Source organism: Parasteatoda tepidariorum, chromosome 9, assembly GCF_982258835.1.
Source record: "Parasteatoda tepidariorum strain Cologne lab strain chromosome 9, Ptep-v5.0, whole genome shotgun sequence".
Lineage (NCBI taxonomy): Eukaryota > Metazoa > Arthropoda > Arachnida > Araneae > Theridiidae > Parasteatoda > Parasteatoda tepidariorum.
The window spans coordinates 62,216,110-62,230,574 of NC_141763.1; the positions used below are offsets into that span (position 1 = coordinate 62,216,110).

At 32.1% G+C, this 14,465-nt stretch overlaps 2 protein-coding genes across 6 annotated transcripts in view; one reads left to right on the forward strand and one right to left on the reverse strand.

The window, feature by feature from the left end:
* Positions 1 to 2,108: 2,108 nt before the first annotated feature.
* LOC147804111 (uncharacterized) lies at positions 2,109 to 3,342 on the reverse strand. Its single transcript, XM_087152000.1, has 2 exons — positions 3,201 to 3,342; positions 2,109 to 2,614 (listed from the first exon to the last, which is right to left on the reverse strand). Exons 1-2 carry the CDS (start codon positions 3,340 to 3,342, stop codon positions 2,109 to 2,111), a joined length of 648 nt encoding a protein of 215 aa, XP_087008126.1.
* A 3,537-nt stretch (positions 3,343 to 6,879) lies between these two features.
* The window catches only part of LOC122268406 (basic helix-loop-helix ARNT-like protein 2), a 69,569-nt gene continuing 61,983 nt past the window's right edge, over positions 6,880 to 14,465 (forward strand). For 2 of the 5 annotated variants that reach the window (XM_087151995.1, XM_087151999.1), the window contains exons 1-8: positions 7,039 to 7,711; positions 9,595 to 9,708; positions 10,481 to 10,650; positions 11,419 to 11,504; positions 11,577 to 11,666; positions 12,513 to 12,615; positions 13,519 to 13,674; positions 14,115 to 14,250. In XM_087151995.1, coding sequence (XP_087008121.1) covers positions 9,632 to 9,708; positions 10,481 to 10,650; positions 11,419 to 11,504; positions 11,577 to 11,666; positions 12,513 to 12,615; positions 13,519 to 13,674; positions 14,115 to 14,250 — 818 coding nt within the window. In that variant the 5' untranslated portion in view covers positions 7,039 to 7,711; positions 9,595 to 9,631. Of the gene's footprint in view, positions 7,010 to 7,037; positions 7,719 to 9,592; positions 9,709 to 10,480; positions 10,651 to 11,418; positions 11,505 to 11,576; positions 11,667 to 12,512; positions 12,616 to 13,518; positions 13,675 to 14,114; positions 14,251 to 14,465 lie in introns of those variants that run through there. The other 3 variants (XM_087151997.1, XM_087151998.1, XM_087151996.1) reach the window with 3 other exon arrangements.

The following is a 14,465-nucleotide window of genomic DNA, read 5'->3' on the forward strand; positions in this document are numbered from 1 at the left end:
TAATTGTTTTTACACGGTTCAAACCGGTTTTCACCTGTTTACATTCATGTATCAATTGGTTAACATTGTAATGCAATACGTTAAAAATAAATACAAATAGGAATGTTTTTAAAAATCTCCTTAATCAAAACCCCATTACATGTATGTTTATATATAAAAGATTTGCATATAAACTTGTGCTAAACATGTAATTACCATAAGCCTACTGTGCATCTAATAATTTGATCTAATTATTACAATATAATACCTGATAATTAATATTCTATATTTATATAATACATCGTCGAATTTATATATCATCCTCATTTAACCAATTGGTACTCGAAGGTAAACGAATACATTTCAGTTTGTCTCGGAAAAACAATGAAACTGTATAGTATCTCCTGATAATTGAGATTTATCATAGAATCTTTTAGTGTGTCTAATAATTTGGCCAAGGACTGTTTTAGTAAATTTATAACATTAAAATTTTTTTAAGAAAAAAAATTATTAGCTTTATTTAGAATTTTAAACTACATATTTCTTTTTGAGAATTCTGATATCAAAAGAAATTTGATTATGCAGTTTTAAATAGTTCTTTACACAAATATTAAGTTATGTTTTACTATACTCTTCAACATATTAAACTTTTTAAAAATTCTCGAATTTTTACTTATTTAAATAAATACAATCATTTAAACTAGATTTCAATTATTATCTGTTTAAATATTTTGATGCATACATATTTTTTTTTGAAAAAGAAAAGAAGTTTCTTCTGCTTGGATTAGAATGAACTATTTCTTCTAAGGTGGTTTTTACACTCGAAGGAACTTGCCATCACTGGTGTTAAATAATTTGAGTAATGTTTCATGTAATTAGCCATATTGTCTCTTAGAACAGACATGTATTTAGTCGTTTTTAGAAATTTGTTAAGAAATGGAATTTTTGAAAAATTTCAGGTTTCTCAGGATATATTTTCATCTACTAGTTACATGCATTTGCTGCAGCCAAGTGTATAAATAGGAATGCAGTGTTTATTCAGTATTTTATTCTTTTAGTTAAAATTTTCTGTCACAACTTAAAATAAATTTATATTGTATGTATGCAGTATGTTCATTTTTATTATTATAATTACTCATCAGAAGAGGCGATATTTTCAAACGCAATGTCTTTATTAATGCAAAAGAAACTTTTTTTATTTCAACACAATTTGTGTTTATTAACGCAAGTAAAAGAAAATGTTGAAAAAACTTCTAAGATTCACAAGATTTCTATCAATTGATAATGATACATTTCAAAGGGACATCTGGGGGGAGCAATTTATATTTTGAATTGGGGATATAGTTGCCTAGTTTAAAAAAATTTATTTTGCTACATTATTTTAGTTAGTGGAATCTTAGGCAATATGTATTCTAACTAATGTTGGTTGAGGAAACTAGTGTTAAGAGTAATAATTACGTACAAGTTATCACAGTAAACTAGACATTAACTAAATGGTGATAGTGAATCTAGAGAAACACCATAATAAATACAAAAATTTATTATAATATATAAAAAATACATTAAAAATTAAGCGTTAACAAAGTTCAAAGAATTAACATTTTTAACGAACCCAATTTACAATAAATCTCCAACTACTTTATTCTGATATAATTTGGCTTGCATAAAATATTTAAAAATTTTCCATTCTTTTTTCTCACAAAGATGAAATATGATTAATATGCATACAAATGTATTCAGCTCACTGGATATTCATTGCCTGACCCAATAAAAATGATAACTATCATCCAAAAATAACTAAACTTATACATACCTAATTTTACTGGCTTTTCATGAACGTATCTAAATACAGACAATATGATAAAAAAAAAACATATCAAGCACTCACTTTAATTATTAAGAACAAAATTATTTATTTTACACATACAAATGGAAAAGAAATTAAACATAAATGAAATTAAACAATAATAAATTAATTCAACTTGGATATAAGCTCTTTTAACAAGGAAAGGAATTCTTTGTTTTGTTCCATCCTTTCCCTGTGCCTTCTCTCACAACTTTCCCTAAAAAGAGCAAAATAGTGAGGCTCTTCCTCTTCACGTTTTCGTTTCGGTGTAGGATTCGGCGTTCTACTTGGCTCTTCCTGAGCCGTAGAAGAATGGTGATGGAAGGAAGGGGTAAGAAGGGGAACGTGCAGAGGATTCAGCTCCTCTCTCTGAATTAGATCGCACCTTAAATCCGGACAGGGAAGATGAAGCAGAGACAGGGTTGATTGTGGGTGCTTTGCAGAACATTGCATCTAATTCTTCATAAAATTTGCAAGTTATGCGCTTGCTACTTGAAAGCCGGTTATTGTCTTTCACCTTCCTGTAACTGGACAACAGTCCCTTGATCTTATTGTCACACTGGATGTGACTCAATTGATAGCCGTGCTTGGCCATAGCTGTAGCTATTTCAGTCCATATTGTTTTTTTCTTATTAAACTTGAAACGCTCCAGCTTCTCCTTATAAATAGAGAGCAAAAGCAGTGTAGCAGAATTGCTCCATGCAAACACATTTTTCCCTTGCAACAGTTCGCTGGTTTCTCCTTCTGATACGTTACCAGACAATGGCTCGTCAGGGTCGGCCCAAGAGTCTGTAAAAAAAATTTAAAATTAATAAAAAAAACTATTTGAAAGTCTCAAAAATTTTAAGACTAGACTATAATAGATGTATATAGGACAAAAACTTCATTATTGGCAATTTTTTTTTCTTAAAAAAAAAACTTTGTGGTGTAAAACCCCTATCCCGTAGTATAATTCCTCTCACTACGCCCTGAATGAGCACACAAAGGCTACCCGCCACGAAAAGCTTAATCTGATTTTGACTACCACTCACTACATGCAATGAATTTAAGAATATATATGTAAATGCTTGTCAGGCATATGATGTTGTGTTTAAGATACAGTACAGAGGTCTGAGAGGTACCTATTTCGTGTTTCATTAATATTTTCAAAAAATTCTTATTAATAGCAATGAAACGAAATTAACTTACTAATTTCATATAATAATAATATATATTAAAAAATACATAAACACTCTTCAACAGAGTATCATACGTACAGATATATGCATAATAATAATCATTGGAAGTTAAGAATAGATCATGGAATAGATAATAAATATTAACTTTTAGTACGTAATTTACCTTATCATTAACATAATTCTTTTATATAACATACCAAAAGTAAGAGAATCATTAATAGATTCACTTTCTGTAGGGCAATTCTTCACATGTTCTCTAATTTCCTCTTCTCGGCCTAAAAGCTTGCAATTACCACACTGATGATAAAAATCCATTTCTCCTATACAACTGCCGGCCATTTTTAATTTGTATTCTCAACAAGCACACCGACTTTCAAACTAGTGCACTTCGTGCGACACTAACCAATTTCAGTTCGAATAAAAAAACGATCAGTTTCGCACCGGTTTAAAACTCGTTTAATTTTGGAACGACTGGTGTGGAACCAGTGCACTCTGTGCGAATAAAGGAACGCGCCCTTAGAGTGTAGTGTGGGGCCGTTCAAAAAGTACGTACACAAAATTGGAGAAATTTTAACCCCCTCCCCCCTTCGTACATTACCGTACATAAGGTCTTACTCCCCCCCCCCCCCCTTAGAGTACGTACATTCTATTAGTCTACCCCCTTTTTCATAAAAATTCAAATAATTATGTTTTAAATAAAATTAAATATTTATTTAAAATAATTTATTCACTTAAATTATTTTAACAATAACACCCAACTTAATCTTTGAATCAATAAATAAAACAATCTTATCTGATCGGTTTTGGATTTCGCGTCGGCAGTGCTGTGATTGGAGGAGGATGTTTTCAACCGGTACCAGAAAAAGTTTCGGGGAAAGTTTGGTGTTTGCAATTTTATATTTTGCGAGACAACGTTTTTTGAGAACTGATTTACTCATTCTAACAAGTGGTCGCCGAGTGAAAAAAAAAAATACAAGAACAAACATATGTATAATACATGTGTAGGAAAAAGTCAAATTTAAATTTGTAGTCAAATTAATTTTCAATTCCGTATTTCAGTAATCAGCTCTTAGAGCAATAAATTAGCAATTCTTTTATCGAAAAAAAGCACCAAAATGAAAAATAACTTACAGAATAGGCTTTGGTGTTGTTAAATAACAAGCTTTATGTCTGGCGAGAGCTGAATTTGGACAGGCTTTCAAAATCATTAACTCATAAGAGCCAAGAACATCCTCACTGAGAGAGACGACATGATCTTTTTTCTGTGAAACACAACAGAAGTCTTGCAAAGGCACAATGTCATATTTTTTTTAGAGAGGATTTCTGCTTATCCCAATAACAAGACTTATCAGTAGAAGATATTTCCTCTAACGAAGAAACTGCATGCCTAAAATTAGAAAAAAATTATATAACCAAAAAGTTTTCATTCAATGAATTTTCAATAATAATAAGAAAAAACCATATGATTCAATGACCTTTATACACACAAATTTTATACAAGGATTTGTATATAATAATTGTGGAATACCTTTTGTACCTAACATTGACCTGAATTGAAACATAACTATTATTCTAGTCACTGAATAATAATTAATGAATCAGAAATGTAAGAAATGAAATAAACTAAGTTACTAAGATTTGATAAGCAAAATGCAAAACAAAATTTTTAAAAAAGTTATAGCAAATTGATCTTACAATAAGAAAAAAAATCATTGTAGTAAATAATTTGGCTAATAACTCAGCAATTAAATTGAACACTTTTCAACAGCCTAATTATGCATAATTAGGCTGGTTATATCTGCTAAATAAATATGTTTCAAAGCATAAATTCACAAAAAAACTATAAGGAATGAAAAGATACAATGAACCTGGCATTTTCCATCCATGCATTTTTAATCAATAACAATCTGGGTACTAATTTTACTGAGGCCATAATTAGATGATTATGTTGATCAAATTACTGAAAAAAGTCTACATTTTGAATTCAGGATTACACAGTATAATCTAGATACTAATATTACCGAGATCGTTACTAGAGATTCTGTTGATCACGTTTACAAAACGTGCCTATACTCTGAATATCAAAACATTATCTAGAAGTTCTGCCACATTATTCGGCAAACTAATAGAAACAAAATTGATAAACCATACATAAAAGAGAATACCCAATTACCTGTTACAATACAACAACACTGCAGCCACATGCTTGCAGACACGTCCAGCACCAGCAGGACAACTGTAATTAAATTGTGATATGCCGTATCCATTTCCAGACATTCTTTTAAATAAAGCACCTTCAATTACATACGGAGAAGAATTTAACTTCGTAGAACGAAGGCAAACCGCATAAATGATTCTTTTCCGCGGTAATGGCTGCTTTACAACACCACACGTTAGAATGTGGTTTGAATTAATTATTTTTTCACCTTCAGTGATGCTCCTGGATTTTTCGTCCCTTTCCAGATACATGCTAAAATATCTAATAATTTAATAAAATCCATCACTGGACCATAAAATTAAGCTAGGTAGTACAAAAATGCTCAGTTATCACTCAGTTATACACTGGGAAACAGGTACACCACCATTCTCGTTCCAGACTCCGAAGAGTAAGGTTGTATTATAACCAAGCTCTGCGCTATCATAGCAAACCATCGTTCCGGCCGCGGAGAGAAGACCTTCCGTACTCAACGTGAACCAGAACTGGATTTCGCTGAGATTAGAAGGAAACAGAGGAGTTATGCCTTTTTATTGAATTATGGGACTTCTTTCGATGAAGACTTCGAGCACGCACAAAGACAAGCGATCAACATTGATGCCGAGATTGCTAAAGGTTACGAACAAGTACTCGACCATTCACATCGAACGCCTTTACGAGAAGAAGTTCTTAGCCGAAGAGATGCTAATATTGAAAAGTATTAGAGACTCCCCAGCTATTCAGACGATGGTGGAAGCCGCAGCTGCAAAGACTGATACAGCCATTGAGACACCTGAACCTGAATTGACTACAGTTCAAACTGAAACAGTACCAGAGCAGCCCAAGCAAACACCTGAAATCAGTGCTGAAAATTCCACGGAACAACCGGAATCCGAGCCCCAAAGAAAAAGAAGAAGAAAACTCCCACTCCAGAACCCACAGAGAATATGGACATCCCAACTACTAACAACATCTCGTAGCCACATCCCCAGATGAGACAACAGATCAGATAGAAATTCCTCAGAAGAATTGCAGAAAACTCAAATTCCTAGTTAAAGGACTCCCAATAGACTCTAAGATTCCCATCTTGGAAGAAGAACTCACAGCTAGCGGTCATCGGCCAATCAGAATAGAGCAGTTCAAGAAGAGGCGTGGCGAAGGATATAAGGTCCTCCCCCTTTTCCTGATCCTACTTCCAGACAGCCCTGAGAATAGAGAATGCATCAACATCACGCAGCTTCTTTCTACTACCGTGCAGATAGAGCGATTTAGAGGAGGTCGCTTTGAAGTCCAATGTTATCGGTGCCAAAAGTTTGGCCATACCCAAAAGAACTGTCCAAATGAACCTGCATGTATGAAGTGTGCGGGAGCCCATTTTACATTTCAATGCACCAAGCCCAAAAGCCTTCCTGCTACCTGCATCAACTGCGATGGAGATCACCCTGCCTGTTTTTCAGGCTGCGGTGCCAGGCCAAGGAGAAAACCACAGCAGAAGCAGAGACAGCCCAAGAGTGCCAGCGAAACTGCAAACAGATTCCTGCAGATCTTCCGGGAGCTGCAAGAACTACTACAGAACGAGAAGTTAGTCCAATTACTCCGATCCCTACTTCCCGAAAACAAGACATAGTGATCCTCACTACTCCATGACGCCGACAACTCAGCCAAGCCACCATCTTATTTCTACTTAGAATCATCATCCCACTATCCACCTTAAGAAACTACCTCATTGAACCTATCACAAGATGAAGGGGTAAAGGGCCGTTCCGGCCTCAGGCACCCCGAACAACCTAAAAGAACGAACGAACGAAACAGGTACAACCTCAGATTGTATTACCTTTTTCTGACGCCATTTGCCCGAGACACCTGCGCCACCTATAGTTTATTTGAATTGCGAATTCCAGTGTTGCGGAATTAATTCTCACTCTTAATTTTATTATATGTAAAGATTTGCGGAAACAAGACAAGTTTATTATAGGCCACATCATTGGCCACAATCGATCCAAATATTGCAACGCATTGCCGAAATAGCTTTCATGTTAAAGCGGCTTAAAACGCTGGAGATAATGGAAGTCGAAGTTCTTAACTCGAAGAATAATAAAGTTTACGTTTTGGCTACAGATAACGGGCTGCTTATTTTCTTTTTGGTACTAATATTTCGGTTTATCAAATGTCATGCCAATTGAATGATTTTGAATAAATTGTAGTGAAGCATTAGTTAAAATGCATTTGACTTATTATATTCTTAAATGATTTGTTCAGCTCGGCTAAAATCCTCCTTTGTCCTGCTTCAAACAACTTGTGTGTATATAGGTCGGGATATCGTTTCCTGTGTTTTATTCATGCAATTTACTTGATGAGTTCTTGAAATGAATGTAGAAGGTTTTAAGAGTGTACAGATTTGTAAATAAAGTGTTGCTACGTAAACATGCTGTTTTTTTACTCGGATATATATTTTTGTGACATTTACTATTGGATAGTAAATAAAGCTACTTCATGAACTATAGACCAGTAATTGTAAGTAAGATAAACAATCCCTATTTGTATTAGTTGCATTTTGATTTTTTTTTTTATTGTAATAGATCTGTGTTTTCTGTAATAAATGATGTCTCCACTATAGACAAATTTTTTTGTGTTATCTCTGTTGTCCCCCCAAAACTATTGTGAATTTTAATGTAATGTAATAAAATGAAGGTAGGAAAGTAAGTTTTCCAACTACCATTATAATATTGCTGTTACTTAAGTAAATTTCAGTTATAAACCAAATATTTTTGTGAAAGAGTTTTAGGAGTAACAGGGACTTGCCAAAAGTTATAAAATCTTAGAAGCTAGATAAAATTTTTAAGAACTACCATATTAAACAATAAATTTTGTCTTTTTTTGTATAAACTTGCTGTTTATAGTTCTGTATATTCCAGTATATAAGTATACTTCTATATTTGTTTACCAGATAGCAAATTTCTGCTATATTCGTTGCATAAGTCAACCACTAAAACACAAATATGAAATTTATTTGTTACAAAATCTTTTAAAAGGTGTTGAATTTTAAATTCTTTGAAGTGTGTGGTGCAGTGATTATTAATAATTAAGTGAGAATGTAAATTTGAGATAGGTATATCAATAGCTCTAGCAGCAGATCTCACACTGTAGTTTTCAATCATCGAAAGACATTCACTAATTTTGCTTTCTTGAAGCTAAATTTCATCCTAGTGCATCACCTTACATAACAATTTGGGATTATTTTATTGCACATCTATTCGCTAAGTAACAAATATATGAACCGCGATCTTTCTGAATTATTCTACAGTAGTATACACACACAAAAAAGAAATAAAAATCAAAATATCATTGAAATTTTCTTCAGTGAGTAACCTGGCTAATTCTGCTTCATCAATGCTAACATTGGGTTTTCTATAAACCACCACATCTTGTCTTGTGATGACATTTTAGCATGTTGTTTCTTTTCCATACAATCTTGATCTCTTAGCGAGCATTCAAAACGCAACACAGAGGAAGCAGGAAAGGGAAAGTACTGGGTGCAGAGAACGGAGCGGTCACAAGGACAGTGAAGTTGCTCATAAAACTTGATTCCTCCATTCCGTTTCGCAATGCAAGGGATGGTGCCACTAACTTGACACGGTGGTATTTGCGGGCAGTGCAATGTATGTTCTTGCCTGATCTCCGTGCAGATCCCGCTCCGAAGATTTTGCAGAACAGGCCACAAGAAAAATGTGCCCGAAAGTTACGAAGAATTTTAAAAATACAGTAGTAGGGAACCGATTATCCGGAACGATCGGGACCATCGCTATTCCGGATTACTGATTTTTCCGGTTTTCTGAATCGCTACAAAAAGCCATTTTTTTCATTGTTAAACCCAACTAAAAAAAAATTATTTGGAAATAATCTTAAAAAAAAGAAAAAAGAAAAAGTGATGAAGTTATACACTTATAATTATTTCCAAAATGATGGTAAGGTAAACATCATTCCAAAAAGAAAGAAAAATCTTAAGCGGAAAAAAAACATTTTTTTACAAAAAAAATGGCGGAAAAATTTATCAAATTTCGTTTCGGTTTTTTGGTTTTCTGATTTCCGTATAACGGGTTCTGTACTGTAGTTTTATTAGCACAGACAAAAACTGTCATGTCACCGCCAATGTTAGGTGTTTCTGCCACTGGATCTTACAACATCTACATTTAATTTGCTGTTGCCACTTTGAAAAATACTTACAATTCAGTTAGTATCATGTTTCAACCGTTAAATAATATGAATATTATTAAAGACTTAATTTCAGATTCTAGTAATGCATAACATTACAATAGGGTTAAATTAGTTTAAGTCAATATACTCTGTTTAGTGTATTGTTGTTAATGATTTATCTATTTTTTATTTTAAAATTTCAGTGGAAGTTATTTGGTTTCCAGTGCCCTGAAGTTTAAAATGGAAGAAAAGACAAATCTTAGTGATGCATCTGCTTCTTCCTCCAGTCCTGATCCCTCTTCTTCCTCCAAAATAACGTAAATGAGATTCTTATGAATTATAAAATAATGTGTGATTTTGTAACATTCCAACTTTGGATTTCAATTATACTTAAGTGAATATTAAACTCAAGCTTAAATTTGAGGGCAAACAATAACACAAACATTAATTATTAATTTGCATGACAATGTAATGCCATAACTATAAAAAAAATTTTCAATAACTATTACACAAGTATTCACACATGTACTTGTGAAATCTTTGGTAATAACTCAGTCTTTGACAAATGCTAAACATGGCTGGATCCTGCTTGATTGCTGCGCAAATGAATCTTCTCATTCAATACATTATCAGTTTTTTTTTCAGGTTAAAAAATTACTTTTTATATGGTTTGTTGTTGTTGTTCATTTACGTCGCACTAGAGCTGCACAATGGGCTATTGGCGACGGTCTGGGAAACATCCCGGAGGATGATCCGAAGACATGCCATCACAATTTTGATCCTCTGCGGAAGGGATGGCACCCCCGCTTCGGTAGCCCGAAGACCTGCTCGCGAAGTCAAGCACTTTACGGTAGCACAGTTTAACGAGGACCAATACTGCACACCCTCGGTCCCGACGCAGACTGATCCAAGTGGTCACCCACCCGCACACTGACCGTAGCCAGTGATGCTTGACTTCGGTGATCTGCTGGGAACCGTGTCTTAACGATCAGTCCACTGCGGGACTTTTATAAGGTTTAAAACAGACTATTTAGATAATACATTAACACAGTTAATTAAAATAACAGTATTCATATGGTTTAATTTCAGCGCTGTGGCACGTGTTCAGAGGAATGTGGCTGAAAAACAAAGAAGGGATAAACTGAATGGTTATATAAGTGAGCTTGCAACAATTGTCCCAATAGTCTCGAAAGCAGCTAAACGCATGGATAAAACAAGTATCTTGAGGTTGAGTGCTGCATATTTAAGAATATGTAAAAGTAAGAAAATATGTCAGTTCTTTATTTTCAATGAGAATTTATCTTAGAATGATTGATATGTTTTTAATTATTTTTTCTTTTAAATTGTTTTATTTTAGTTATATGTTTGAGCTGAAAATGAGGCCATGCAATTCTCTATTTTATTAAATTAGATTTTTTGATAATTTAGGTTAAAGTTCTGTTAGTATTCCAAATATTGAATTTTGATACGATTCTTTTTTAGTGTTATTTAATTGCTGACTTTTGTATGATAGTTGTTACCTGTATATATTTCCAAGTCTTCTTCTTTTATTTCTATTTGTCACATATCTGAAAAATACTGATAATCCTTCGACCAATCGACCCTTCCGGTTCGGATCGACCCCCGCTTATGTTAAATAGACCCCTGAGGATCTATATAGACCACTTTGGTGACCTCTGGTCTACAGGGTCGACTTCCTTTCCCGAAACGAAGCCTCACAGTCCGTGGTTTCATTCCGAGAAGCATTTCCATTCGTGATAATTTAATACTGTTGAAGACTTCCATTTCGAAAAAAATAACAAATAATTAAGGCATCATTAAAAGTTGTGTTCCACTTTTAAAATTTTACTTTTATCTGTATTCATATATCCCCTCTTAAAATAATGAAATATTTTTGTATTTGTGAGTTCAGCAGTGAAGGAGAAATTTTTTTCCCACACTTATGACAGTTTGGGATTCTTAGTATTCATATATAAATGTAATTTTTAATTCCATTGCAACATTTTAAAAAACTGCTTTTCTAATAGGTCCATTAAGTGGAAGAAAAAGGTTAAAATCTTTTAAATGGTGTCCATCTTTTTTAAACCCTGATCAAGTTAGAGATATTCTTGAGGTAAAAATACTATAACTTTATATTTATGTAATTATTCTATTTTAAAATATTAATGTATAATTTTAATTGCAGTCTGTAGATGGATTTCTACTAGTTGCAGAGTCCAATGGAAAAATTCTATTTACGTCTCGAAGTGTTGAGCGTTATCTTGGTCATCAAGATGTAAGATTTTATCAGCCTTAGCATGTTCATTTATTATTAATGAATAATATGTGTTTAGCATATAAATTGATATAGAAAAGACATGAATACAATTAATTTTAATAGAAGATGACTTAATGCCGATCAAATTTGGATCCTTTTTGTTATGTGCTAGGGTATATTTAAATGTCCTAATATATAAAAAGCAATTTTTAACCATACAAGAATTTTTGTAGTTTTATTTTATTCTTTTGTAGTGTCAAAATTGGTACATATCGTCTACAAAGTTTCAGAATAGAAAAAAAAACATGTGAAAGGGGCTCGAAATGAAAATTAGTTTTTGAAATTACGATGGAATCAGCGCAAATCAAACACTTCAAAAAAGGGATAGCTCAAATTTAAAACTCGCTTGTGATATTAAATGTATGATAATTTGTAAAACCATAGGAAAACGACAAAAAAGGCAATGAATTAATGCTGAAGAAAACAATTAGCAACTTAAGTACCATTTGGAAGAAATATATGAGAAAACTTATTTTTGTCACTCTTAGTAAAGAACTCTTCACAGATTGAAGTATTTAGTGATCGCTTGTTATTTTAAATCTTTTCCCTGTTTTAGTAAGATATTTGAAAAATTCTAGAAATAGTCTGCAGACATTATCAAAATTCTACAATGCTGTCTTTGCTACCAATTATAAAAAACATAAATCTTCTGAAAAAAATTTGATCTACCTAGAATTTTCAGAAAAGTTTTTTCAATTTATTGTGTTTCTTTGCAGCAGAATGTGTTTAACATATTGTTTTTATGTATTTTATAAACATAAAATTATATCTTAGGGCTTTATACATTTATTATTTTTTGCTTAGATTGACATAGTGGGACACACAATTTATATGTTTATTCACCCAGAAGATGTAGAAATGGTTAAATCTGAATTAAATAGTTTACTTTTTGCCTTTTCAGAAAAAGGTGAGTAAATAGATGTTTAAATATCAATTAATCAAGTCTTCTCTATTTCTCTGTAGCTTTGTTCCTTTTTCTGAAAAATTTGCTTTGTTAAATTCAATTTGTTTCTTGTTATACCGCTTTTACCAAATAGAAACATAAACTTTTAGAGTTTGTTTGAAGTTATAGCAAAATAAAGTTAATAACATTCTACTGCCATTCTGACAATTTGTTCCCTGTTCTGTTGAAGTTATTGATCGTCATGCCAGCAACAATGTATTGTGCTAGCATGTGAACTCTGAATGAGAGTCTCAACTGAGAAAGAGAGACAGTTTTCTATCTACTTTAATAAATTATGTTTTAGATTTCTCAGCGCACATTGACAGTCATATTTATTTATTTTTTTTTTTTTTTTACCTTTCAAAATTGCTTTAAATGATAACATCTCAGTTCTCCAGTAATACACTTTTATTAATCACAGTCTCATATGAGCCTATGTACAATAATTTCTACTTGTCCACCTACTCGCAGTTTAAAAATTTATTGTAAATATGATTCTGTTTAATTGCAACAAAAATAACTCAAACATAAATAAAGTAATGAAATTTTAAAAATACTAACGTGAAAAATCATATGAACTCCCAAAGGCAATGATAAAAATACTATACATACTTCAATAAAATTATCAAACCTATGGTATTTTAATGATTTCTAATGTCTATCTTGAACTACCTGGTTTTTCCCATTTTTCCAGATTGAATAACACCCTATATTTTTTAAGTGTCGTTGTGATGGCATTGTTAAGAAAAAGGTAAAATGAAAAATACAGGAATTGTGAATTTAAATTCTTACGTATTTTAATATTTTGTTTTGGAAATGAAGGTACACTTAGTATTTGCTATTCTTTTTGATTGCTTTAATTTTTAGATTGCACTAACAAAATACCTCGATGCTCTTTTTACTGTCGAATGAAGGAGAAAAACCAACCTCGATCAGAGGTTCAGACTTATCAGTTTGTTCATATAATGGGTGCTATGACTCCAATTGAAGAGGAAAGTGCTTCTGAAAATTCTCCAAGAAAAGGTAATAAACTTATATGTTTAAAAAATATGAATATATATAATATTAAATTTTAATAAGTAACTTTTCTATATTTAACACTAAACATACCAACACTTTTCAATACAATACAACATACAAAAACGGGTCTTTTGACCTGTTATGGTGTGATTAGTGTTAAAACTGCCATGATTATAGATATGAATTTTCATATCTTACACTAGTGGAAAAGATTTTCCTTAATTTTTATCCTATATTTAAACAAATATTTTAAAACGAATTAGTTAACAAATCAGTTTTTCTTCCCCATTTCTTTTTCGACACAAATGACATTACTTTTGTTTTTGTACAAAAAAATATTTTTTATGCAGTTTTCTAAAAATTTGTGCTCAACTTAGTGTGAATGTTGTTAGTGAATCATTTGTATATTATTTTTAATTAAGTTTCTTATTGAAATTTGCTAGCCTCACCAACATTTAAAGCCTTCATCAGAGTTGTTGATGCTGATCCTTACAATCAGCTGTCTCTTGAAGAAGCTATTGCTGATGAATACATTACACGGCACAGTTTAGATGGAACAATTATTTTTGCTGATCATAGGTATGTTATATGGTTTACTGTAGTTCATAAGCCAAATTATAAAGGATAAGTTGTTAATCTATGATTTATGATGTTGTATATTTTCAAAGATTTGGCTGTGCAATAGCTTCTTTAAAAAATGTAATTTAATCTAGTAATTAATTTATTGCTTAGTTGCATTGTTTGTTAATTTAAATAAAATTATTGTTTGTTTAAAAAATCATTAATTTGTTTTA